This window comes from Corvus moneduloides, chromosome 10, assembly GCF_009650955.1.
Source record: "Corvus moneduloides isolate bCorMon1 chromosome 10, bCorMon1.pri, whole genome shotgun sequence".
Classification (NCBI taxonomy): Eukaryota; Metazoa; Chordata; class Aves; order Passeriformes; family Corvidae; genus Corvus; species Corvus moneduloides.
In genome coordinates this window covers 589,137-614,793 of record NC_045485.1, presented here as the reverse complement: position 1 = coordinate 614,793, position 25,657 = coordinate 589,137, and the positions used below count along the sequence as shown (strand labels likewise).

General features: G+C 51.2%; 2 protein-coding genes across 4 annotated transcripts in view; one reads left to right on the top strand and one right to left on the bottom strand.

Moving 5' to 3' along the window:
* Nucleotides 1-20: 20 nt before the first annotated feature.
* On the top strand, nucleotides 21-10,885 carry SNORC (secondary ossification center associated regulator of chondrocyte maturation). Its single transcript, XM_032119274.1, has 3 exons — nucleotides 21-1,956; nucleotides 9,844-10,029; nucleotides 10,744-10,885. Exons 1-3 carry the CDS (start codon nucleotides 1,863-1,865, stop codon nucleotides 10,851-10,853), a joined length of 390 nt encoding a protein of 129 aa, XP_031975165.1. The 5' UTR covers nucleotides 21-1,862; the 3' UTR covers nucleotides 10,854-10,885.
* A 445-nt stretch (nucleotides 10,886-11,330) lies between these two features.
* NGEF (neuronal guanine nucleotide exchange factor) overlaps nucleotides 11,331-25,657 on the bottom strand; it is a 48,686-nt gene continuing 34,359 nt past the window's right edge. For all 3 annotated transcript variants that reach the window (XM_032119260.1, XM_032119261.1, XM_032119262.1), the window contains 8 exons: nucleotides 23,851-23,980; nucleotides 23,021-23,095; nucleotides 20,996-21,085; nucleotides 19,316-19,479; nucleotides 17,731-17,886; nucleotides 15,181-15,260; nucleotides 14,632-14,736; nucleotides 11,331-13,983 (listed from right to left, as the gene is read on the bottom strand). In XM_032119260.1, coding sequence (XP_031975151.1) covers nucleotides 13,811-13,983; nucleotides 14,632-14,736; nucleotides 15,181-15,260; nucleotides 17,731-17,886; nucleotides 19,316-19,479; nucleotides 20,996-21,085; nucleotides 23,021-23,095; nucleotides 23,851-23,980 — 973 coding nt within the window. In that variant the 3' untranslated portion in view covers nucleotides 11,331-13,810. The remainder of the gene's footprint in view (nucleotides 13,984-14,631; nucleotides 14,737-15,180; nucleotides 15,261-17,730; nucleotides 17,887-19,315; nucleotides 19,480-20,995; nucleotides 21,086-23,020; nucleotides 23,096-23,850; nucleotides 23,981-25,657) is intronic.

Below are 25,657 nucleotides of genomic sequence, written 5' to 3'. Positions count from 1 at the left end.
TGCAGGGGAGATCGAGCCATGGCTGGTTTGCTCTTAACACAAACACTCGGCCACGGAGCCTCCTTTGCCAGTCGGTGCCCACCCCATGCACTCCAATGCACTGCCCTAAATGAGAGGTTTTATTTCTCCCCTCAGCCTAAGGTCCACAGGGACACCTTGTAGGTTTCCCTTTTTAGACTTACTTTCCTTTTTTTCTATTTGTTTTTGTGTGGAAAATCCCAGTAAAAGGTAATGATAAATGTCCTGCCATTCCCATGACCATGGAAAATAAGTGTGCCGAGGCCTATCTTACACAGTAGCCTTGCATGATGTTTAGCTGATGTCTGAGAGAAGAGTTTGTGTTTGGGCTGATAACCTGACTTTGTTTTAATATCTAATTTTTTTTAGCATATAAGGTGTGTGGTTCATAAGTGCTTTCTGGATTTTAGTGGTATGATCTAATTTCTGCAAGCTAATTTTGGACTGCTCTACATCATGTTACAAATACACAAAAGCCTGTTAGTTTCCAGCTCAGCTGGGAAGCAGGAAAGGAACAGCTCCTCTATTGCTAAATGAAAATGCAGAAATGCAAGCAGCGAAAATGTGCAGTAATTTATCAAACCTCGAGGACCTCACTTGGCTCATGAGAGTTTGTAGATAATGGACCAGTGGGGAAGATACACTGTTCTTAATACTGAAATACTCTGGTTTCTGTGTTTAGTACAGAGGGAAGGTGGTGGCACGTGCAGATGTGTGCTCAGGTGACTGCCCTGTCACCTTCTGTGACAGGGCCCTTTTCTGTAGCAAGAGTCATTTGGATCAGTAGGGAAGGGGAAAATAGAGGCTCTAAAAGGCAAAATGATCTCTCAGCAGAAAAATCTGAAATTTAAGACAAAACTACTTGTGCCATATTTTCAGAGCATAAAGAACTGACATTGGTGGTGTTTGTATTCATTACGTGATGGGAAACCATGAAGTATTCATCATCGTATCAGCTCCAAAATACTAATGAAATTTTTTCTGTGACAATCAACTGGAGTATTCCCCTTTTTATACACCCCATCCTTTCCCCAGTCTTTGTTGTTGCCAATGTGATTTGAAACAAACCTGGGTTTTCTGTGCTGTGAACTGTCATGAGCCCCTGAGGTGGGCAGGGACGGAGTGGCAGAGGCTGGTGGGAGGAGGTGATGTCTGAGCAGTTGAGATCTCAGGAGGATGCTGGCCCTGCCTGCCAAAGGTGACTCTCCTGGAACACTTGGAGACTTTGACAGCCGTTCTGAGACCACCCACGGCTCCCAGGCCAGCTCTGTAAGTATTCCACCCAGGAACAAGGATGCCATGGAGCTGCTCTGGCTCTGTGTCAGAGCATTTTAGCCTCGGAAGATTGAGGCCCTTGTTCTTTGCTGTCCCCACCCTGCAATGCTCTTGCCACCCTGCATAGTGAGGGAGAGCAGAGCCCTCGAATGGGCTGCTTGGTCTCGGGGTGAGCTGCCCCAATGGCTCCTGTGTTATTTCCTGTGCCTCGGGATGGCCAGCCCGAGGGAAGGCATTCCAGGAGTGTCCTGGTGGCCTCTGGGAAGGGCTCACCAACAACTGCTCATGTGTGCAGTGGCCTGGCAGGGTCCTGACAGCTCTGCTTGGCTGCCTATGGGGTTTTAGGCACAAGTTTGGGAGGGTGGAGCTGCCTTTAGGAGGAGGTGCGCTCTCGCCAGAGTGAGGGAGGCTCTGCTGGGCTTTGCAGTCTCTCTACACACTTGCTCTTGTGAAGGAGGTTTTTTTTTTTTTTTTTTTTTTTTTTTTTACTTGACTGGACAAAATTTTTGTTACACCAGTGAAATTTCTGAGTTGTTTTGTGCTTTGAAGAGTTTTAAGGATTCCTGCCGATGCTTTTCCTGAGGGAAGCCATGCCCTACCACAGAGTCCTTTGCCTGGTCCTGCTAACGCTGTGCAGCATCCTGGTCCCTGCTGTGCTGGCAGGTAAGGAGCTTTGTTTGCATTTAAAGCCCAAAAGCATGGAAGAGCCTTTACTACACTGCCTCTTTCTCTTCTTCCTTCCCTGAAAACATCTCTAAATATGTATTGAATTATAAATGATTAATGGAAACTAGCTTTGGTGGCTGCTGGTGAGCAAGATTATCTTTTCAGTGGAGAAAATCCTTTGTAAGTTTTCCTAAGCAGAACAGCAGTAGCACCTACGTGAGTGTTGGTGGCCAAGGGTCAGTGGACACATCAGTCAGCAGGAGATGGAAAACCTCTCAGCAGCTGATGGGACAGGCTGTCTCTCGGCTTTTAATGGCAGGAAGAAGTTACATTTATGGAAGGGAACATTTTTCCTTGGCTAAAGCACGTGTGCCAATTCCTGGTTCCTTCTGTGCTCTCTACTACAGCAGAGCACAACAGCTGCTTTAGGCAGAAATAGGAAAGTGTCCATGAAAACTTCAGTCCAAAGCCAAGGTGTGCATCCTTATGGGGTCACTCTGGAGCTTGGGCACCAAGGCAGTGCTGGGAAGGTGCCTGGCTCTGACTTGCATTCAGTGAGTGATGGGAAGAAGAATGGGAGAGATGCCTGTTGTGTAGGGCACTGTTTTTCTGGGGATTGTTACAAATTTCAGCCTTATCTGCTCCTGCCTTCAGCAGAGCTGTGCTGGCTGCAGGGGGCCAAGGGCACAGGCAGCTTCAAAGGCTGCAGGTCTGAGGTGGGTTTTACAGCTGGGGAAAAACTGACTTCCAAACTCACTGCACTGATGGGCTCTGAGCGTACAGGTGGAAACTCCTGTGGGGAATTGCTCCCCCCAAAGCCTTTCTTGCAGTGGAGGTGAGGCTGAAGAGATGGCTGGAGCCAAGATAACAGGCAGGAGCACAGCATTTGTTTTCCCGAATTCCTGTTTGTCCTGCTTTCCAAGACCTGGAACAACCTTGTTTTGCAGTTCTCTCCCAGTTTCTTCTGAGCATCTTGCCTCGCAGGGAGATCCTGGCCAGCTGTCTAGCAGATAAAATTATGAAATTACTTCTTTTTAAAGGAGCTTTCATATGGGTAGGGGAATTTACCACTGTGCCTAGCTGGAACATCTGTGGGTGCAGGAGCAGAATTAGTGCAGCTGGTATCCTCTCCTTCTAGGACAACCTTCTTGCTGGGAAACCTTCAAAGTAACTAAGAAATGAGCACTAAAAAGTGGATACTTTCCTTCTCAAACCATGAGCTTTTTTTGTACAGTGGAACATTAATCATTTTAGCACAGTTTCAGTTTGTGCCTTGCTCTTGCTCGCGGAAGCATTGACCGTGCTCTTCTCCCATACCAGGTAAGGTCTTTTCTTAATCATTTCCAGTATTTCACTCTGCAGGAAGTGATTAATTTCCAGTGAGAATTCAGTCTGCTTCCTCTCCATGCTGGAATCTCTTCTATGCTGTTTTAAATTTCCATTATTTGGTGCATTTGCTCTGCTCCCCCTCCTTGCCAGCTTCTCCATGTGCTTGCTCCAGCATTGCAGCTGTGGTTTGTGCCTGGCGCTGCCTTTCCGTGTCATTTTGCTCCTGTGACACACTCCCAAGTTTACTTCATCCTGTTACTGGGTGAGTCGTGCTCGTGCAGTGAGGCTTGAAGGGCTTTGTACTGGGGAATGCAACATTCAGATCTTGGGGTGTAGGAGAGACTCCCTGCTTTCTCTGCAGTGTTTCAGAGACTTCAGGCCTCTAACAGGTTGTTTCCTGTTCCCTCAGAGAGGACAGGAGAGAACCCTCCTGGACAGTAAGCCATCCCAGGAGCAGAATGATTCTCCACTGTGTTAGACATGGAGAGTTCCTGCCCCCAGTACAGGTGTTTTGAGGAACAGTGGAACTTTTTCTGCCTTTTATCCTGTTAGAAAAGGAAATTTCCTGCCTGGTGCAGACAAAGAGGGGAAGGGCACACACAGGGCCCTCTGGTCTCAGCACATACACACACAGCCCTGCCTTTCTGTGAACAAGTATACTTAGCATCCATCAGAACCGCAGCTCTGCGTTGCTGCACACGGGAGCTCCCGGCCTTGCCTGCCACAGGCTGCCCTTTGTGCTCCTCATGAAGGCTTCCTTTCAGCCCTGCCCTGGCCCTGTGCCTGCTCTGGCCACCTGAGGCTGGACAGCCCCTTGCTGGCCTCGGAGTTCACCAGCCCCTGCCCTTTCGTCTCAGCTCCTCTGACTCTCCCCAGCAGAGCCCTCCAGGAGCGGGCTCTGCCTTGGAGAGGGCTGCAGCTGGTGCTGGCCATGCAGACCCCAGGTCCAGGATGAGTCTCCTCTCCCTGTTGGCTGCTTCCCCAGCTGGTCTGGTTTCCTGGACAAGCATGGTCAGGGCTCTGTGACTATTGAAAGTGGGAAGTTACTGAGCTCTTTCCAACATCCCTTTTGTCAAAGGTGGGGAAGCAGTCAAGCATATCTTTAACCCCTTTTGTCCACAACATCTGGGTGCAACAGGAAATGGCCACCTCAAGGACCTGTGACAAACCTAAGCCTTCTCCACTTCCTTTTTCTCCAAACCCAAGTGGCATGTAGGCCTAGAGCACAGGAGGATTGTGAAGAGCTGTTTTTTACTTTTTTTTCCTATCAGCAAACCCAGTTTCAATTCCTATAATGGATTCAGAGCTCCAAGTGAGATAGAAGTTATTACAAAGCCTTTGCAAGGTGTTGGCTTCTGAATCGTGTGTATTTGGTATTTAAACTCAGATGTGGGGTCATGAGCTTGTTTGGAGCTAATGTGGAAATAATGTTGTTATGCAGTAGCACATCAGAATGAGCCTGGGGGGAAGAAAGCAGCAGAGCACACACGCTAAAGGAGAAGATACAGGAAAGCACCTTCACCAAGGATATCTTCCTGTAGCAGCTTGTGTGTCTTTGTTTTCAACTACAGGGGAATAAAAGATGATTAGGAAATTTTCTAAAGCTTAAGTACTAGAACATGGATAGCAGTAAATAGGTTCTGTTTGGCAAATTTCAGGAAAAGATGTGGTTGTTCCAGCAGATCTGTCCAGACTTAAACCAGGACTTCGTAAGCCATTACCCAACCTTGCTCTTCTCCAACTCTCCTTATAAATTCCTGACACTGGTATCAACTCCTGAATAAGGACCTAGGTTGGAGGTGAAGAGTAAGGACGATGAGATGCTGAAGGCAGCTTGTGGTGAGGAAGGGTATTGGCCACTGGCAAGTAACCTCCAGGGACAGTGCTGTGACACGGGCACATCTGCCTGCCTTAAGGTTTTGCAGTCGGCCTGTGGGGAGGGTCTGGTTCCTTCAGATTTGGTTGGCTTCCCCCAGGGCTGTCACTTGTAGAGACTCTTTCCAGTCTTACCTTTCAGTCACCGAGCACTTGGGGCACTGGATACCATGTCACTCTGCTGGCAGTTCACCCCGCCTTCTTTCTGAGCATGGAAATAGCAGTTTTGTCAAGTTGCCTTTGCCATCATCTAGAGCTCCCTACAGCCCATGTGTCTGGAGTCCCACTGGCCCCTGCATCACTTGGAAAACTCATCATGTATTTCCTTATGGTAACTGAGATTTTCTTCTGGTTTCCTTACCTCTGTTATAACCAACTTGTGCTGGGGAGAGGGAGAAGACACTGTACAGCAAAGAGGTTTCCCTAAAATAAGACAATTTGTAGTGTTAACATGTGGGAATGAAGAACTGCCATCATCCACCTGGCCTTCTGCAAAACACTCTAATAATTTTAGTCCATTTTGTCCAATTCTATCTCCAGTAAAACTCCAATAAGATTATTGCATGTATTTCTCCTAAGTGTTCTCCAACTGTATTTCTCATGAAAAGGCTTTTAGTGTTAGTCTGAAAGCAACAGTTGCCCTCAGCTTGTGCTTCAGTGCTGAGACAGAGCTAATGGTGTGGAAGAGCTCATTTGTGCCAGGGGCTGGAGGCTTCCCTCCCTCCGAACAGGCGGCACTGAGGCACAGAGCTTCAGCAGTGGTGGGTCACTCGTGTGCCTCAGCAGCCTGGCAGCCCCTCCATGTGCCCCTGGCTGCCCCTGCCCAATCCCTCCAGGGCAAGCAAACCATGTGAGTGCACCACGGGGGTTTTCTAGAGGTAGGACTCGTCCTGAGACTGATGGCAGCACAGCTAAGGTATGGCTCTCTCTCAGATGTTAAACATGTGATCTTGTGATGGATGATATATTTTGAGTGTGTTTCTTGCTAGTTCTTTATTTCTACAAAGTTCTTGGGTGAACAGGAAAGCCGTGCACTACCTTACCTTTGATATTTAGTTTCCAGCTCTTGGTTGCACTCCCTCCCTGGAGATGGCAGCGTGTTTGGGTGTTTTTCCAAGTAAAAAATGCTGTTTCTTGCCCCATGGCCATGGAGCTTCCCTGCAACTTGCCCTTTCCCTGGGAAGGCTGCTGCTGGGTCTAGAGCTGTCACTGAGGCATTTGTTGAGGTTCACAGGCCACATCCTCCTTGTCACAGTCAGGATGACAGTGACGGTGTGGGCAGGCAGGCCTGGCCCCTCTGGTGCTGCTTTCCCTGTCGATCGTGTTCAGATCCTGGTCTCTTGCTCATGCACAGAGAAACTGAGCCTGGGAGGAGCAGGACTTGTGGTCACCCAAAACATTGACAGCAGAGCAGAGAACTGAATGTCCTGAACTGGGTCCCTTGCCTGTACATAGGGGCTCTCCAGATTCTGTCCAACAGGTGACCGGAAAAGGCCCTCATGTCTCACTTGGAGACATGAGACCTTACTAATAGTGTGCGTATGTTGGGTTTTGGTACCTGACATAAACTCTGTCCTTCCCATCACTCTTCTTGCTTTTGCCAGGGGACTGAAATGGGATTGTGGCATTTGATGTGGCTCCATTGATGTGTCAGCCAGTGGCAGTGTGGCTGACACTCACTGGGACTGTCAGGGAAGCAGGTGTGACACTTCTGCTTGTTAAAGAAACCTGCTGGATGCATGAGAATAGTTGGATGGGTGCTTGGGCTTCTCAGCTGGCAGGAGTGGAGGCACGTGAGGACGCAAGTTTTTGGGTTAGGAGGGAAAATCAAAGGAGATCCTTGGAGAGAACAGTGCTGGTTATGAGCAGACGTTCTCCCAGGCTGCAGCAATGGGCTCTGGAGGAACCTGCCTCTTGTTTTGTGTTCCCCCATGCTGTGTGCCCATGGCAAGGCCCTCGGCACCTGCTCCAGCAGCATTGAGGGGCAGGAGCTGAGGAGGGGACCAGCACTGAGCCCTGGCTCCTGGGGAGCTCAGCTGTGGGTATTTCACTCGATGTGTGTGCAGGAATTGGCTGCTGCCTCTGAGCTCACAACTGTTCCTGAGGCACCAGACCCGACTGAAAGGGGTTGTGTTTCCCTGGGCTGAAGCGCTGTTAGGGTAAAACCACAAAAACTCCGGACAGCAAACGCATGTTTAGCACACTCTGCCCGTTCTGTGCGGGCAAACGGAAAGCGTGTGTCAGTCAGATGAGGGGAATTAACAAAATACATATCCAGCAACCATCCAAGTTTTTAAAAAATCACGGAGATCATAAACAAATTAGACTGTTCCCTCTGTGTTTGGCTATCAAAAACAAGCTCTGTGCCCTGCTTAAAGAGAGCTGCCATAAATTTTTCAGGAGTTAGATGCACTGAGAACTGGAGGGACTTTTTGGCACCTCTGGGTCTGGTGGCACCTGTGGGACCTTTACACTGTGGTTTGAAGAGATAGTGCTCTCTCCTCATCCCTTTGAGAGGGGATTGGGAAGCCCCAGCCCAGGTCATACAGTCTCCCTGGATGGTGCCTGCATCTGTTAAAGATCATCTGAGCGAACAGCAGTCCCTGGTCACATGCAAGGCATACGCCCAGCTCTGGAGAGAAAAAACATCCTTGGGAAAGGAAGCAATGCTTTCCTCCCAGCACCGCGTTCCTCTGCCAGGTGGGGACAGTGGCACCGTTGGTTCTGGTCCCGGGGGTGTTGACAGAGTCAGGAAGGTCATGGCTGGAGTGTGGCTCTTCTGTGTGGAGCTTCTCCCTTACAAAAGCAGCCTAGAACCAGGGCTTCCAAAGCATTCTGTATGTTTGGTCTGTTCCTAAACCAACAGCTTCCCCATGGCAGCTAAATAGCCCAGCTCTGCTCAGCTTCTCTCCTGCATTAACTACATTTGCTCACTGAATTCTGTATTTCCTCCTTTTCCATCCTCTGGCAGTGAAACAACAGGATTTAAAGTAGAGACATCCAATGGAAATGGCAGTTTGTGGAGGAGCCATGGAATGGGATACGAGCCTTCAGCTCTGCTGGTTGGTTTTGCAGCAGAGGTTGGGAAGGGCCCTGCAAAGGCTCAGGTGTTTGTGGGGAGCCCTCGTGGAACACAAACCTCTGTGTGCTTGTACAGGGGAGCTGAGATGCCTCCTCTGGTGCAGAGACCATGGATGTACCAAGTGTGTGAGGACAGGGTGTTCTCTGCTATACCCAGCTTAGGCTGGGTGTCCCTGCCTGGATCTAACTGGCACAGGACTTATTTGTCTCTCTCGATGCTTCTTGGGCCAGGGTTAAACTTAGCAGCTGTCTCGCTGGACACCCTGCAGCTTTCCTGCCTGTAGAAAGAGCTTTCAAAACTAGTCTAGAACTTTGTTATGTTCCCAAGATTGTGGGCAGCCTGGAATAGCTCTGGGGATGGTGGGAGCTACTCTGATGCAAGCCCCCGCAGTAAGTTCTCAGCGGGCTTGTACAGGCAGAAGAGGTGAGTGTTTTGGCCCTCCTGTTCCAGGGAGGGATCTTAAGGGAGAGCAAAGTGTGGTGGAGCCCATTAGTGAGGATTCTTTGCTCTCCTCCCACAGTGCCTTCTGTCTGCAGGAGGCAAGGAGGGTGCTCCAGGCACTTAAAGCTGGGGCTGGCACTGCCAAGATGTGCTGCTGCCGCCTCTCTTCCTGGGCTACAGAGAGCCTGGGACAAGTCTTCAAGTGCCCCTGTACACCAAAGTTCACATGCAGAGTTGGGGTGCCTGGGGATACCTCTGTGCCTTGCCCCAGGGAGCCTGGGCTGCTTGCTCCAGCCCTTCTGACTCTCTCTTTCCCAGACCTGATAACATTGTGTCAGTTCAGGTGGGGCCTGGCAGTGGGTGTTGTTCGTTTTTCTTCTCTCTGCTTTTTTCCCCATCCCGGTGCAACATTCCCAGCGGTTTCAGCCAGGAGCTGTGGAATGTCTCCTACTCCCGCCAGGGCCCACCTGAACAAAGCTGAGCATTGACAGGGAGCACTCGGTGAGCCACACACAGACAGGGAGGGCTCTCTGGCTTGGTCTCTGACCCACGGCAGGAAGGAATAACAGGAGACACACAGAGCCCGGCCAGGCTTTCATCTCCCCGGTGTGGCGGGGGTGCAGCAAGGGGAAGTTGAGGCTCTGGGGTCCTGTCTGGGGGAGCCATGTTCTGAGCTGTGCCAGCACCTCGGGCATCCTGCACTGCACGGGCTGGTGGTGCAGGACAGAAGGGCCCTGAAATGCTGTGAATTTGACCAGCACAGGTGGCCTGGTGGCCTCTGTCTGTTGGCAGTGTGACAGCCCTTCCCAGCCCAGTCCCAAGGGCATCCACGACCAAACCAGCTGTGGATGTTCATATGGGGCCTGTTTGTGTGCGAGCAGAGGTTGCAGGGTGTTGGGGGGGCTCTGTGTTGTCCCGTGTGTGCGCTAGGTTGCTACAAAAGCATTGCCTTTGGCTGCTCTGGGTACGGCTGTTGAGCAGAGGTGGTGCCCCCTCGGAGGAGGGCTCCTGCCATACAGGGGTTCTTAGCCCTCGGGTCACCCTTCATTCACCCCGGGAGCACCTGGAAGGCAGGTGGAGTCCAGGGACCTGCTGAGCTGTGGTTGTCACTAGTAGCCTGAGCGGGCCCCCCATGCCCGTGGGTGCTTGTCTTCCAGCAGAGTACCCGCAGGGCCCGGTCCCCACCCTCTGGAACGAGCCGCCCGAGCTGCCCTCCGGAGCCGGCCCCTTCGACGCTGCCGCCACCACCGCCCGGCTGTCGGACGCCACGACCTTCCCCCCGTACACCTCCGAGCCGGAGCCCGAGGACACCACCCACCTGCACCGCCTGGACGCCGGGGACGGTGAGCGGCTGCGAGAGGGACTGCCCGCGGCTCGCTCCCGCGGCAGCCGGGGATGTCCTCACGGTGGATTTGCTCCCTGTGGGCTTGTCACCTCCCGGGAGGGGTTAAAGCCACACTGCTGGGGAGGGGGAGGGTTGCCTGTACTGCCTGCTCGTGGAAATTTCTCTGCTGAGAAGCCTCTGCTTGCGGAGCTTTTGCTAGCCCCAAGATGGCTCCAAGACCCTTCTTCGTGCCCCATGACCTGCCACGGCAGGCACCTGCCCTGAAAAGAAAACCCTGAGTGCAGGTACGGCTCTCCAGGATAGAGCGGGCCTGGAGCTTCCTGAACAGGGACCATGAGTGTCTTTCCTGGCTCGTGGCTCCTGACTGACACCAAGTACCAGCTGGGATGTGATCCTGCCAGAAGCAAAGCAACTCTCCCAGTGTGGGTGTTAGCAGGAAAGCTGGGCACCACTGACCCCCTTTGTGGCAGCTGTCATTGTCCCTGGGATCAAGCTGAGGTGGTGGTGGCTGGCTACAGCCCCCTGCCCAAAGGTGCACCCGACCACACCTGGGCTGCATGAGGACATGGGACATGGCTGGTACAGGGAGCTCTGGGACAGGAGTGTGGCCTGATGCCTGGGGACGTGCGGGGTGTGGGGTGATCCTTGCAGCCCTTCCCATCTGGGCCCCACTGCCTCTGCTGACCTCACGCCTTGTTCTCTGTCCCAGCAGGCTCGCTGGGGCCCGGAGCTATTGGTGCCATTGTCATTGCCTCCCTCCTGGGTACATCTGTGCTTGTGGCCTTGGTCGTCATCACACTGAGAAAGTTCTCTGCCTCCTGAACTCAATAAAAGATTTTTCTGTTACACAACCAGCCTGTCTCCAGCCCTCGACTGCTCCTGAGCTGTCTGCCTGGGGCCCTGGGAGAAATGGTGCCTCAGATACAGGAAAAGCACTGCAGCCCCTGTGCTGGGCAGCCAGGCTGCACTGGGTGCTCATTGCCTGTGGTGTGTGTGTGTGTGTGCGTGCATCTTCTGGGTGACACAGACCTGGCAGGGCCTGTCAACCCCACTCGGGAGAGGAACCTGTGGCAGTGCGTGGCTTTGAGCTGGGAGGCCCTTCTGGATCTAGTCTGGCTGATGGTAACAGTGTTGGGCATCACCCTGCACAGCTTTCCTAGGGAAGGGTTGTTCATGGGTGTTAGCCACCCCAAGTTCGTGTGCAGCCCCATTTTCACCCACTGCATTTGGGCCAGTTGCACCGGAGGGGTCTGGGAAGGAGACAAGTGTTCAGTCCAGGGGAGGAAGGAGACACACACGTGTTTTGGCGCTGGCTTGCTCAGCTACATTTTATCACACAGAAAAACGAGACAACAAGAAGTTCCCCTCAGTTCGCTGAGGCAGCCTGGCAAGGGCTGGGGGGCTCCAGTCTGTGCTCGTGGGCCCCAGGCCTGGCCCTGTACAACACTGGAGACCACTGAGATGAAGGCGTGCAGGGCTGGGTCTGAGGAAATAACACTGGGTGCCACTCGGCGCCTGAAAATGGCATGGCCTGTGCCTGGGGTCTGGAGTCCTGTGGAATCACAACAGAGCGGGAGGGGCTGGAGCAATCCCAGGGCTTGGTAGTGAGTGATGGGACAGGGCACAGCAGCACTGAGCCCCTCTCCCTGGAGCAGTGCAGCGAGGAACTGGCAGCCTGGCACTGGGGAACTGGTGAAACATCTGATGGGCAAGGGAGCGTTTCTGTGCTGTGAGAAACATGCCAGGCAGGCTTGTGGGGCTGCAGGGCCTGGGCTCGACTGGGCTGGCTGCTGGGCTGCAAAGCTGGATGATGTGGAATGTGGTGATTTCTCATGTAATTTTAAGGAATTCCTAGAGCTGGAGCTCCTCTGGGGTCTGCACTAGTGAAGTTGTGGCTGTTGCAAGGTTTGGATCCTGAGCTGGAGGTCTGGTTGTCTCAGAAAGCCGACTGTGGGGTGCTGCTGGGACAACCTGGCTTGGGGTGTCCCCATTAAATCTGCCCAATGCACCAGACTGGAGGCTGCGAGTCCTTCCTGGCCCAGCTCTGGGACTGGGCAGTGACTGGGAACTTCTGGCTAGTGTGAACTTGCTACAGGTGGCCAGGGCAGCACAGCCCTGCTGGCTGTTGTCACATGCTAATATGGTGGCACTGATCTGGGCCTGAGTGAAGAATGCCTTCTCTCCCCCTTCAGTGCTGTGGCTCCTACCACTTTGGTCCTGGGGGCTGGCTCTGGCCTGGCTGTCCCAGGGCTGTGGTGTCAGTAGGGACAGCCCTGGAACCTGCCTCAGCTGTGTTCGGCCTCACACTGCACACCCCATGTGGTCCAAAAAGCAGCTCCAGAGCCTCCCCTTACAGCTTGCCAGTGCCCTGCTTCTTCCCCATGCTCCTGCTGGCATGGCTGTGCTCCTGTCCATGCCCATGACTACTGTGTGGTTCCATCGGTGGCTGCTCTCCGTTCCCTTTCTGAGCAGAACTGTGGCACGGCCAGAGCATGCATCAGCACAGGCCACGGTGCCTGGAAGACAATCCTTTTCAGTGTTACAGAAAGGTGCCAAATAATTGATTTTCCTAGTGGACAGTGGCCACAGCTTGGGCTCAGCCACGTGTGGGACTGTTGAACAAGAGGTGGCTGCTGTGGGTCTGTCTCCCACGCTGCTCTCAGTGCTGTGCCTGGGGCTTCCTGCGTTGCTCAGTGCCACAACTGGAAGGAGTGATGAGCCGGCTCTGCTGGCCACAGGACTTGCATATGTACAGAGAGGTGAGCCTGTACAGGGAGGCTGGTGGGGGTGGGTTACGAGCATGCAGGCAGCGGTTGCTGGGCCTCCCAGAGCACGCAGGACAGCAGCTCCCAGGTCGGGGTACTCGCCTGCTCCGTAGCAGCCCAGGCTGCCGGTGCTCCCGTGGTTCATGGGGCATGCGAGATGACGCTGGCACAGCTACCCCTGCTCTGGCCTTGGCAGCAGGGAGTAGCAGGGACCACAAGTGCAAGATCAACCAGGAAAGGCCAGGATGCTGCGCTCCTGCGGTGGCCCTGAAGAAGGAGGCGGGCTGTGGAAGAGGGGGCTGAGCCTTGGGGCAGGGCCCAGATTATGCTTCGAGGCTGTCAGGCAGGCAGAGATGTGGGTCAGGGCTGGCAAGGCTGGGCTGCTGCTGGAGCAGAGCTGGATGTGGAACACTGCAGAGCTTTTGACTGGAAGCAGATCAAGGGTCTGCCTGTGGGAATGAGCCCAGCAGCTTCACAGCAGGACTAGGGTGGTGGAGTTCCTGGAGCTCATCCCAGCCCATTGCCAATGAGCTCTGAGAGACAGCAAGACTGCTCCTTGACCTCAGTTCTACCCATTTGAAATGCTGTGTTCAGAGCACTCCAGACTTGGAGGGTAGCAAAGAGCTGTTAGTGCTCAAACTGGGTGATACTAATTGCTTAGTGATGTTTGTGGCCACTGCCTTTCCTAAGCAGCCTGAGCCAGCCCCAGCCAGCACATGTGGCTCATCTGGCCAGCACCCAGTGGCCTTCAGGCAGCATCCATTGAACTCGTGCTCTTTGGGGCTTTACAGAACACTTGGAAAAGGGATATTTTACAGTTTAAAGCGCTGATCTCCAGGAAAGGACCAGTGCTTCCAGGGGGCCTAGGAACGACAGTCTGTTTGTTCATGGGTGGTGTGCCTCGTCCGGTGCACCAGGTCCCCCGTGGTGTCCCACAGCTGCCACCTCCTCCCAGGTGGCAGCCTCTGTCTCCTGCCCCTCTGAAGCACTCCAGATGCTTGGGGATGCCGGCAGTCATTGGCGGTTTCTGCTGCCCAGTTTCCTCCTCTGACTGTCATCTGACTTGTGCACCCGGAAACACTCCTTCAGGTTCTGGGCTCGGATTTTGGGGTTCAGGATCTCCTCCCCCATAGAACTGGGGAACCAGCCCCTCTCCTGGTCGTGAAGACGTTCCCCAAATATCCAGCCTGAGCATAGACAGAGACAGGCATAAGTGGGGAAGGACTGGCTCTTGCTTGTGCACTGGGACAGTTGTGCTAGGAAGAGCCACTGGAGCTGGCAGAGCTTTCTGGAAGCTACTCAGAGGCCTGTGCTGGAGTAGAACCAGGTTGTCCATCCAGCAAGGAGGCCTGCTCACCTGAGCAGCAGCATCATGTGAGAACAATTGGCTCAAGGGATGCCAGCAGAAAGCAGGCACTGCTGCCACCAAGTGCTCTCTGCTGCCCCTGGAGCCACAGGAGTGGTCCCCAGCAGACACCCAATGTGACTGAGACCACCTGTAAGAGTTGCCCCAGAGAGCAGGACCATGTGACTGTGAACCATCATGAAGATAAGAACGGCACTGGGTTATATCTGGGGTGGCTGTGCCAGCTCTACCATGCCCACAGCTGCGGCTGGGACAGCTGCTGCTGGGACAGCTGTGCCAGTGCTGCCACAGCTTAGGCAACTTGGATTGGCTATTAGAAGGCAGTAACTTCCTTCTCTGGCTGCGACACTGATGCCAGAGTCTCTCCCTGGCTAGAGAGAGAGAGACTAGCAGCTGCCTGTCTGGAGCAAAGCCCATCCTTCCACAGGTACTCCCATCCCCATCCCCATCCCCATCCCATCCCCTGTACCGTCATCTGTCTTGTCCAGGATGTTTAGGACATCAGCCAGTTCTAAGGAGAGCTCATCAGGCTGCTGGGCCACATACGGGTGGACACACTGGATCTGTGGGCAGTCTGCCAAGGAACAGGGCAAGAGTGAGGGGTGGACTGGGATGGAACCTCTTGAAGGACTGCACAGCTTGGGTGTAGCCCATGAGCTTTGCACCTGGTCCCTCTGATCCGGTCGGGACCCTGGGGAAGCCAGGGAATGCCCCAGCCACAGGGACTGGGGAAGCAACTCTTGGGAAGGGAGCTGGGTTCATGTCACCACCATAGTGCCAGCCATGGGCAGCCTGGGTGGAGGGAGGGTGCCGGTGCAGCCAGCCCAGGTTGGAAGGGGGTGAAGCCAGGGCCAGGCCTAGAGACATGCAGGTATTGATGGTGGAAAATGAGGGGAGCCCAGGGAGGGGGTTTGGCTTTGGCAAAGGTCCCAGATATGTGGCTGCAGTGAGATCAGGCAGAAGAAGGTGCCCTGGGGTAGGGGTGAAGAGCTCCCAGGTCCCATGCTGTGTCTCTTACCAACAAGTCTGGATGTAAATGAAACAAATTTGGTTCTCCGGTTTGGGGCCAGTGAAATCATCCAGCGCTTCATTTCACTCCTGGATAGGGGAGACAAACCAAGGCTGTGAACGTGAAAGAGTTATAGGGGCCCCAGTTCTTCTGCCCAGCCAGTCCTGGACTTCATATTTTTCCTCCCAGCCTTTTCTTGCCTCCCCATCCAGGGTCCTGGGCTCAGTGGTGATGCTGAGCCCCACTGTTGTACACCGCAGCTGGGATGTCACATGTGGCACAGTGCTCCAAGCCCTGCTGCACAGCCCTGGCTGTCCCCCCACAGGCAGCATGGTCCCTCTCTGGGGAGCAGCACTGCTGCTGAGAGCCGGCAGCGAGGTGGGGCGCCTGGCATTCTCTGAGAAGTAACAAGCAAAGGCAGCTCCTGGCTGGGCTGGTCAACAGGAGCAGTTTTTCCTGGAGATAAGCAGTTACAGGAACCATTTATTCCCAGAACTGCTGTGTGGGAACATTTAAAGGGCAGAGCTGATTAATTCCCTTGCAGAAGAACACTGCAGCACACCAAGGGTACCACTTGCTTGGCAGCAAGACCCATGTGAACAGCACGCTGCAAAACCTGGACTTGCAGTTGGGAGGGTGACGATCTCACAAATGCTAGAGAAGCGCCAGGCCTGGCTCCCCTCAGGCTTCCCTCAGCCCCATTAGGAAATGGGGCAGTTCACCTTCACAGGCTCCAGCTCCTGCCTGGAGGGCCAGCTGTGCTGCCAGAGAGCCAGAATTTTCTACTTTCTCAGGCAGTTTTAAAGCCTGAGCTTGACACACACGAAAAGCCACGGGAGTGTCTTCTGAGAAGAGAGGGCCCTGAAAGGGGGATGTAAAGGACAAGTGTTGGTAGATTGATCTGGGGGGTTGGGAATACTTTATACTTCAGTGATGAAGCACAATGCCAAGGACCAGTGGAAACACCTGCAGGTCCAGTGGAAACACCATGAACGTGTGCAGGATGAAGGCCTTGTGCCCAGAGGAGCTATATATAACATGTAGAGGTCAAACCCAGGGTGCTTGTGGCCCTGTCTGCATGCTGGCCCTGCACGCAGATCCTTGCAGGGCTCTATGGATCCGCCCACAGTGCCCAGCTCCGCTCAGCCTGCAAGGAGCCCCCCCACACTCTTATTTCTGTCAGTGCAACTGGTCGTGTCCAAATAAAGTCTCAGCTCCTGGCAGAGCCCATCCAGGACATGAGTTGCAAGCTGCCACTGAGCAAGTCTTGTTGCCTGATGCAAGACCTGCAAGAGCTGTGGAACAGATGCAGAAGTCTCTGTTTGGCACCCACTTATCTCTTCTAATTGTTTAGTTTTTCAGTCTGTGTCCAGTAGTGCCTCCATCATTCCTGCACCTCTGGAACAGCAGCCTTCAGCAGTTGCTATGTCACATTTCAGTGCTCAAGACCTGTTGGCAAGCTATGTTCTGGATCACACACTTGCTGTGGCCACCTAGAAGATGGGACAGGATGCAGAGCATGGACCTGCGACTGCCTCCCCTGAGCTGAGCAAATCCTGGCCTGGTTTATCATTTGCTTCACAGCCAAGCCTCACAGACGTCACACATGCGCTTGCCCTGCATAGTGTGACTGACATCTCTATTTTCAGTGCAGCAGAGCTGCAGCCACATGTCTGGGGAGAAGGTGCAGCTGCTCACTCTACTGGGTTGCTCATTGTCCTGATGCTGATGCTGCAGTGGGGGGGGTCAGGGTACAACCCTGGGGCTGGTGTTCATTTAGGAATATGGATGATGAACACGAGCCTACTGACAGCAGATAACATCAAGCTGGGGATGTGCATTGTCTCTAGGAGCTGTTTAGCTGGTGGCTAGAAAATGTGGGCCTGGTAATGCTTGAGTCAGTGAGAAAGCCATGCCCTGTGCTCCAAAACAATCGGGTCAATGCTAGCACAGCTGAATCATTTGCCCAGCCTGAGCTTGTTGGAGCCTGAAGTGAAAAATCAGTGAACCAGAAAATCTGTATCCAGGGAGACAAGGAGGCCCTGAGCAGCAGGAGGGCTGCACAAGATTGGCACTGGCTGTGGAGGCACAGAGGAAGCAGCCTTTTCTCCCACCTTCACCCACAAGCAGGAGACACTTTGCTTCATAGGGCTGGTCAGGCATGGCCATGATCCTTGTGAGTCAGTGGAGCCATTGGAGTGTGTCAGTGTATATACTGCTTGGTTTTACTTTCCGAATATGCTGCAGGCTGTAAATCAGCTGGGCCCCTGCGCCTGGGCTGATTTCTGACCTCTCTGTCCCAGAACAGGAACTGCCTGCCTGTCCTCCACCCTGGATGCCTCACATGCACTGTACAGGAGAGAAACCTGCCTAAGTGACCGGTGCCTTTCAGCAGCCTCGGGGGAGTTATGTTGGGCAGAGAGGTTGGTAGGGCCAGCCCAGCTGCAGCAGTGGGATCCCTCCCTGCCCACCCCTGGAAAGCCTGGACAGCTGGTCCCCGTTCAGGCAGGATGTAGGGAGAGAGCGCTGCTGAGCGCTGGCAGGGTGACTGGTACTCACTGGGATGATGCCTTCAGCATGTAGCTGGCCTCCCGGTCATCTGCATTCTCCAGCAGCCTCAAGATGAAGACGTTGGCCAAACTCTGCCCCTGATCTTCTAACTCCTCTACCCGAAGAAGCCCTCGGGGAGCAGAGTCAAACACTTGGTACTTGTCCCTGGGAGAGATTAGAGAGATTAGGAAAAACTGTGGTTATTGCAGGAGACTTTGACTTCAGCCACCCAGAACTGTACTGAGGACACAGACCAGGAGCTGCTGCATAGCAGGAGGAAAAAAGATGTCCTGCTGTGGGAAGGGATGAGCATGTGGCTATGAAAACCCACTGCAAAGCAAGGAACCCACTCCTTGCTCTATGCTGGGCATCCCTCAGCGCCTGGAACAAGTTTCTTGCTCTGTCTGAGCTCCCCACATCCAAAATACAGACGGCGCTCCCTCAAAGGGAGGGAATTAAGTGAGGCTTAATTCATTCCTATTCATAAAGTGCCTCTGTGTTTTCTGGATACGAGTTGCCACAGAAGCAAAACATTTCCCAGTGTACAGACACTGCAGCAACATGTTCATTAGGAACAGTGGGTGGGCAAGGTGCTCCCTACCAGTGGGTCTAGTTCACGCCACAAAGAGTGTGCTGTTCTCTGCTGCTGTATTTCACCAGTGTCTGCTTGCACAAGACACAATCCTCAGCACAACAACATCCTCCTCCTCCTGAGGCAGGTTATACCATGTCAAATATAACTGCTGGCCTCAGGCCGAAATTTATACCACTCCCTGCTACTCTAACATTCTAGTCGGCTTTCTTAGAGTTTTAACTGACTAAATCTGAGCTGCTCTTCAGGCAGTGATAAGTCAAAAATCACTTCTTGACCGGAAGACAGGTCTCTGGGGTCAGCCCACCAGCCAATGTAACTCACTGCCACCCTGCAGAAACTGCTGGATGCATGGTTGCTTACTGTCGCTGTTGCACGCAGGGATGGTGAAAAGAATTACAACATAAGGCAGGTCAGATGATATGGCCGAAGCAACAGCTAAGACCACGTTTAATGGAAAGCTCATCTTTTATAGTGTGGTTCACAATAAAGAAATTACATGATTGGCCTATTCACCCATCACCTCTCAAGGTGATAGGTTGAGTGGTATAACGCCCATCTGTAAATATTTTTCCATGTACCCAAAACAATATGCAGTTCTCATAACAATTATGCAGCTGCGAAGAGTTTACTTTTCTCTAACTGCTTTCTCATGAGAAACTGCGTGAGAATGAAAGCTTCTCACAGGAAAGCTGTGAGAAGCTTGGGAGAAGCTCTCTACTAGCTTTTTAGCATCCACAGCTTACCCTGCTGGCAGACCTGGCCTGGGATCTGTGTAACTCCTGTTGGCCATAAATTTTCAGCTGGAGAGAGCTGTGCCACCCATGAAGAGTCAGCTGTGCTCAAAGGCAAGGTGACTGCTGGAGGGAGGTGTACATGTCAGGCCAGGATGCCCTCCCTGTGCCTGAGGGACAGGATGGGGTCACAGCATCACAGCTTGGATACACCTGGGGCAATAGAACTAATGAAGTATTCCATGTACTACCTGAATTTTGCACTCACCCAGGAATTTGCCGGCAAATCACCAGCAGATCATTGAAAAGGAACAGGTAGATTTCTCTGAAGAGTTTCTTGGTGCGAAGCGTTCGTGATGTCTTTGGACCATTCATTTGCTGCAGTTCCCCCTGCTTCAGCAGCCAGCGGGAGTGAGAGATGATGGGTACAGACTAGAAGGGAGGAAAAGATGGCAAAGTTTAGGAGAGCAGCAAAACCCCACGGATTCAAGTGGTTGTGATGCTGAAAGCAACAAGAGATGCACAATAAAGGGTGGTGAACTCCCATCAACCATCTCCAGAGGCTGGAGCAGAGCTGCGAGGAGAGGGCAGTGTGCTCTGCCATCTACACAGCCCAGCACAGTGTGACAGAAGTCAGACAGGGGCACAGCAGGGGCCTGAGGATGGGCAAACATTTAAGGATGGCAATGCAGGAGTGCCAAGTGCTGGAATGAAACAACAACCTATGCCCTGATCTCTTTCTGAGAGATCATGTCACCTGGGCTGAACTTTCCTCGATAGGGAGATTGACTTTCAAAACCACGGATTTGGCCTTTTGGCTACAAAACACCCCAGGTTAAACAGGTTTCTTCTGGTTGGGTTTGTCCCAGTCAGGAGGAGATACTGTCCACGCACCCACCACAGCACTTCTGCTAGAGTTTTAACACATATTGTTCTAAAACCAAGAAGCCCAGGACAAAGCACATCTTGTACTAGAAGAACACTACACTTCCAAATGACTGAAATATTAAAAAAGATCTGTATTACTGCAACTCTTTCCACCTTTGCTCCCAGTGCTCATCATATGCATGGTGGCACAATCTTTCTTTTCACCTCCTTGCACTCTTCTCCCCAGAAGTTCCCAAGAAGTGCCAGTTCCCAAGGCAGATCTGCTCCAGAGAGGAACCAGCTCCTGCCTGTCATTACAGCCTCTGCTGTACAAGAGGTGGAGGCAGCTGTGTAACTCCCCTAACCTACTGCTGTCCTGTGGACTGTGGTCCAGCCCTGACACACTGATAAAGTGCTCTATAAAAATCAAATTTTTTTGTTTTCAGTTGTTCAGGTACATAAAAAGATTGCTGGGAAGCTAAATATGATCCTTAAAGTTTGTGAAGCAGACAGACCTGAGAAGCATCTCTATAGCATTCAAGAAAAGAACTGACAACTTCAGACTCAGCACTGGAATTCCATGGTATATATCACCTGAGAGCTGGTCAGACACCCCTAAATACTGATTCAGTAATTCCCTCAGTGGAGCCAAAACAGATCAGCAGGAGGTATTTCGAGACTGTACGCAATGCATAAGTACAGGAAAGAATTAAATTGGTGGGACAGTCTTTGTTTGGGTATTTTTCAGTTTTAAAGTGTTTCGCTTTGTAGCTTTCATCTACCTTTAACATAACTTGTATGTAAAATAACAATTGAAAGCTGACCTGCATTTTGAAGAGAGGTGAAAGGGAAGAGCCAGACCTGAGTGCTGGAGCACAGTGCACAGGAGAGGTGATGCCAGTGTGTCCCACCTGTGTACGTGCACACCATGCTAGCCTTGGTGCTGCCCCAGCCTCTGCAGCAGGTGTGCACTGAGCACACACGGGTGCTGTGCCTGCAGCAGCCCCTTTGGAGGGGCCCCTTCGAAAGCTGTCTGCAAAGTGCAGGCAGTGAACCAAAACTGCCCAGCCTGTGCTTATACCTTGATCTTGAATTCCAGTTTCTTCTGGATGCTGATCATCTGCTCTGTTCGGCTCATCTTCCGGACACCTTCATTACATGCTTTCACCACCTGGGAAAAGAGAGCACAAAGGTTTGTTTCTGCTGGCCTTAAGCAGGTAAGTGATGAGGGACAGTGTGAAAAGGGTTGACCATGATCAGGTAAGTGTCCTGCTGTAACAGGAATTGACCAAGCCACGCTCTTTTATCAGCACTGTGTTTGCATGAAAAAGAGAAGGGAAAAAAACCCCAAAACCAGAACAACCAAAAAGCTCCCAAAGATCCAGAAGGTGTTGCAAGTGGAAGCTGACCATCAGAGGACATGTTAGGTGACTACATTCAGTTACTGAACCAGACAGTATAAAACAGTGCTTCTGCTTGCACAGCAAAAGGAACAGCTCGTTTTCCAGATCCTGACACACCATGTATCTCGTTGTCCCCGTTCCCAGCACTTGAAATGAGGTACATGTGCAGTATCATCTTCAAGGAGAGAATGAAGCCAAACATCTTCTTTTCAAAAATGCAAATGCTGTAGTTCTGCCAAGGAGCACTACATGCCAGGGCTATGAAATGTCCCAGAGAAAGAGACGTTCATCATACAGAGCCCATCTGTGTTCGGAGTACAAACTTTTAACTGAAAAACCACAACCAACGTGCAAGCACTGTGCTGTTCCAGGGACCTTAACCTAGATGCCACTGCCTGTTTCATAAGGAGCAACTCTCTTGAGAACTGGCTAGGTAGAAAAATTACATTGGAGAACAAGCTCCACGTTGTGCTCTGCTTCTGCTACTCAAAATCCATCAGAGTATCAGCAACTGAAACAGTGATCAGCTCTTCCCTCTCAAATAGAAAGAGAGAAAATAAGCCTACAGAAAAAATAAGCATCAGATAGTCTCTGTTGTGATGCCTGTACCTAGCTGGATATTAGGTATCTAAGCATGAACACTTACAGGTAAGTGTTTAACCGTGCAAAAGAATTAGCAAACTGATCATGTCAGTCACTGATAACTGAATACAAACCCAGCATTTTTCCATCAGCAGCTGTAGTCATCTGCATGCTACAGAAGCAGCCTTTCTCAGGCTACTGACCAATGGAAAAATAATTGGCTACCAGGTGTGTCAAGAGGGATTCTGCGAACACTAACGCAATGGAGAACATCCTTCATTGATAAGGTTCCCATCCTTATCCCTAGTGATCTTCAAGTGTACACTTCCTAGACTGGTACAGGGCAAATCCAAGAGCCTATTCTGTTCTAGTGTATCAGTCAGAAGCTGCAGGCCCATCCTCAGACTGATGTTCTAGCACAGTTTTCAATTTCAAATACTGTGTTGAACTACAGGAGTCAGGAGGTGTTCCAAGCTTCTGATGAAGAAGAGCTGAAACACTGTCCCAGCCCATGTAGCTGCCAGCTACATCCAGACCATTCAGATAGGGCATTATCCTGTCTAACCATTTCAGGAACAGCCCAGATGGGAAACATCCCCCTACCTTCCTGGGGTTTTGTACACAGCAGTAACTAGCACAACTGAACACCACACCTACCTACCAGCTTCAGGGAAGAGGGCTAAAAGCTGGCGTGTGTACTTCACTAGAAGCTGTTATTCTAGGTCAGAGGAAGAAGTGTGCTGTGTCAGAGGAAACCTGACACAGTTGTACTCTGCACCTAATCACACCTCTCAGTGGGATCCATCACCTTCAGGTGTCTGCAAAACCAGTTTGTGTTCTTGCAGACTCTAAGGGAAAACATTCTCTGTCCTTTCCTATGGCAGAAACATACATCTATTGTTAGCAAGGGATTTGTTGTCACTGACATCTAAGTGCAAGTAGACTAGTCCATCTTTCAGACTTTAGAAAAAAAAAAACCTCTCGAAACACAGTGACAGGATTCAGAGAAACAGCTCCAGGATAGAATGTAGTCTGCAGGTGATTTTTTCAGGGGCATGTGTATGTGGAAGGAGCATGGTGGTTTAATCTTAATGGCCTTCTGTTAACTTATTCAAACTTACTGTTTCCAGTTCTTTATGTGCATCCAGGGCAGTGGATTCCCTGTCAGATTTCTCTTCCACTTTCTTCAAAATATTCTGCAGGGGAGGAAAGGCTGTGTTAATGCTGATCCCAATGTGAGAGCACAGAAAGGTCTTTGCTAGCCTACAAATTACTTCTGGCCATCAGCCTAATTACAGTAAAGGTAACAGAGTACAGTGACTCTCACCTCTTAGTTCCTCTTTCTCATTAAAACCTGTTCCCATCTGACCTTATATGCAAGAGAAATATAACAGGCAGATTCTTATTTTATAAAAATAAATTAATAAGTAACTAGAGCTGGCACTAACAGACAGTGTTATTGGTAATCCCAGTGGGTTCAGACCATTTGGGACTGAGCTGCTTCCTCATCCCTAGAAGCATGTTCTCCAGCAGTGTTTAGATAAGATGGCAAAGCACAGGAAGAAAATGGCTTACAGTCTGGCCCAAGCCACAACGGTGTAGCACCCCTATGTCATCCAGCTGTTCTGCATTTGTGTGTCATCATCCTAACCATCAAGCAGCTGGGTTAATGGACAGTTGCTACCCCTTCTGGCAGCTAAACAAAGTTCCTCCTCAACTCTTTCACTCAGTAAAAGCTATCTGGCAAATTCTACACTAATTTGGGGATGGATTCTGAGTGACTGAAATCCTTTTCCCATAGTTATGGAGAATGTCTGATTCTGTGGAAAGGCTTCATTAAGTTGTAGGGTCAATTGTGGCTGTATCTAAGCCCCATTCACAGCTGCTGGAAAGGAAAATTCCAGGAGTGATCCAGAAGACCTTTGTGAGAGAGAGAAGAGCAAAACTCTACCTGCACCAGCAGCTTGAGCCGAGTGATCCTTTGAAATGGCAGAATCAGGAAGGAAGAAAAGGACAGGCCTTTGCACTTGGGATCCAGCTCCAGCTGTGAGATCACTTCCCGAAAGGCTGGTTTGTCCTGCCTGAGAGGAGAGACAGAGAAACTGAGAATTTTGAGTGCTACCCTGCCTGGGACTCTGGTATACGGCTGGTGACCCAAAAGTGGTTTGGTCCCGGAGACAGCATCTGCCTGGCCTCTCCCAATAGGAGAGAAGAGGGGAGGAGGGGACTGAATGCCTCTGGGTGTATTTTAGTTTAAAACTATTTATAGTGTTGGGGGAGGGAAAAAATAGTCTTCTAATGTACAAGCCATGGCAGTGTTCATATGTGTTCATATCCAGCTCAGCAGCATACGCTGCGTGTGTAGGTGTATGTGAACGGGGTGTGTGTGTCCAAGTAAATGAGTCAGAGGCATAATTATATATTTTTACACAGTTGGAACTCTGTGATAAGCTGAAATTCATACAGTTATAAGAACAAGACAAGCCACAAAGTAGCTCAAGCTTGAACATTCCTTGCTGCTTAGCTAGAGGATGGTAATCATTATCTGGCCTGAGAAGGGCAGGGGCCGTGCCCGTGCCTTCCCTGATGGTGTTTGCAGGAGATGAGGGCACAGCTGGGCCACAGACACAGCTGTGCAGAGCAGAGCAGTCCCGGCTGCCACAGGCAGACAAAGCTTCCTGGCAGCCACGGGCTGTTGGAGTCCTGGCTAGCCGAAACAGCGTGGATGCAGAGGTTGATAACTGTGCAAAACCTGTATTGTGCGTTCTTTAAAACATTCGAAAGAAGCCACTGGCAGTGTTCCTCCCTTCTGCAGCAGGTACCTGTGTGACAGTGTGACTCACAGCAGAATGGACCTGCATGTGTCCGAGGAACAGTCAAATGGGGGGAACTGTGACACACCTCAGGCTTTGAGTTCAGCCAAGTGTTGCAAAATTCCTGTGCTAGCTGGGAGCCTGGGGAAGGGAGTCCGTTCTTTTCAATTTGCTTTATGTTTTCCCGCAGACAAAAGAAATGCTGCCCTCTGAATTCATACTTAGGAATACCTCATCTCCAACAGGTCCTTTTCAAGTAATCTAGCCTATTGCTGCTTTGCTTCTAAGTGTTTCGATAATGGCTATGGGCAAACTGTTTCTATTCTGCAGCTGTATTGCTCACCTCTGACTGAAGGAAACTCTGTGGTACCCTCCTTTTGGAGAGAACAGCTGGCCAAGCTCAATAGAGGCCCCTTAAAATGCTTTTTTTTCCCTCAAAAGTTTGAGAGCAGAGAAAGGAAAGGATTAGAGATTGTTACACTCGCCTGAACCAGCTGCTGCTATAGGAGAAAATACACTGCAGCATGTGCAATGGGCTGTCCTAAAAGAATCCAGGACATTGTAACTAGAGAAAAATTGATTCTCCTCCTCTGAAAGACAAGCTTGTAGGGCACTTGTTGTTTTGAGCTGGTATCAGGGAATTCCTACTGGACCAAAAGACTTGCTAAACTTGAAAAATACTACAAAAATATCTTGGATTATATCCTCAGGCCTAGGTCTGTGTGTGTAACACTAGAATGTAAAGAAAACAGCTTTTTTTCCCTCCTTTTAAGAAAATCCTGTTTTCTGAAAAAGAATTAGGTATGAACTTTGGGAAGGTCAAATGCCTTGCGGAGAAGGTTGGGAAAAGCAGTGGCTGTTCTTGTCATCAGAGATCTATATTATATTCTTGGTCTTCCATCTCTTGCCTCTACTTGCAGTTTAAAAATACGTGCATTTCAGAAG

What these genes read in the sequence shown, in the direction of transcription:
- SNORC (XM_032119274.1), top strand. Translation starts at nt 1,863, where the DNA reads ATGCTTTTCCTGAGGGAAGCCATGCCCTACCACAGAGTCCTTTGCCTG. An exon ending in GGTCCCTGCTGTGCTGGCAG is followed by an intron (nt 1,957 to 9,843) that starts GTAAGGAGCTTT and finishes CTTGTCTTCCAG; the next exon opens with CAGAGTACCCGCAGGGCCCG. An exon ending in CCGCCTGGACGCCGGGGACG is followed by an intron (nt 10,030 to 10,743) that starts GTGAGCGGCTGC and finishes CTGTCCCAGCAG; the next exon opens with GCTCGCTGGGGCCCGGAGCT.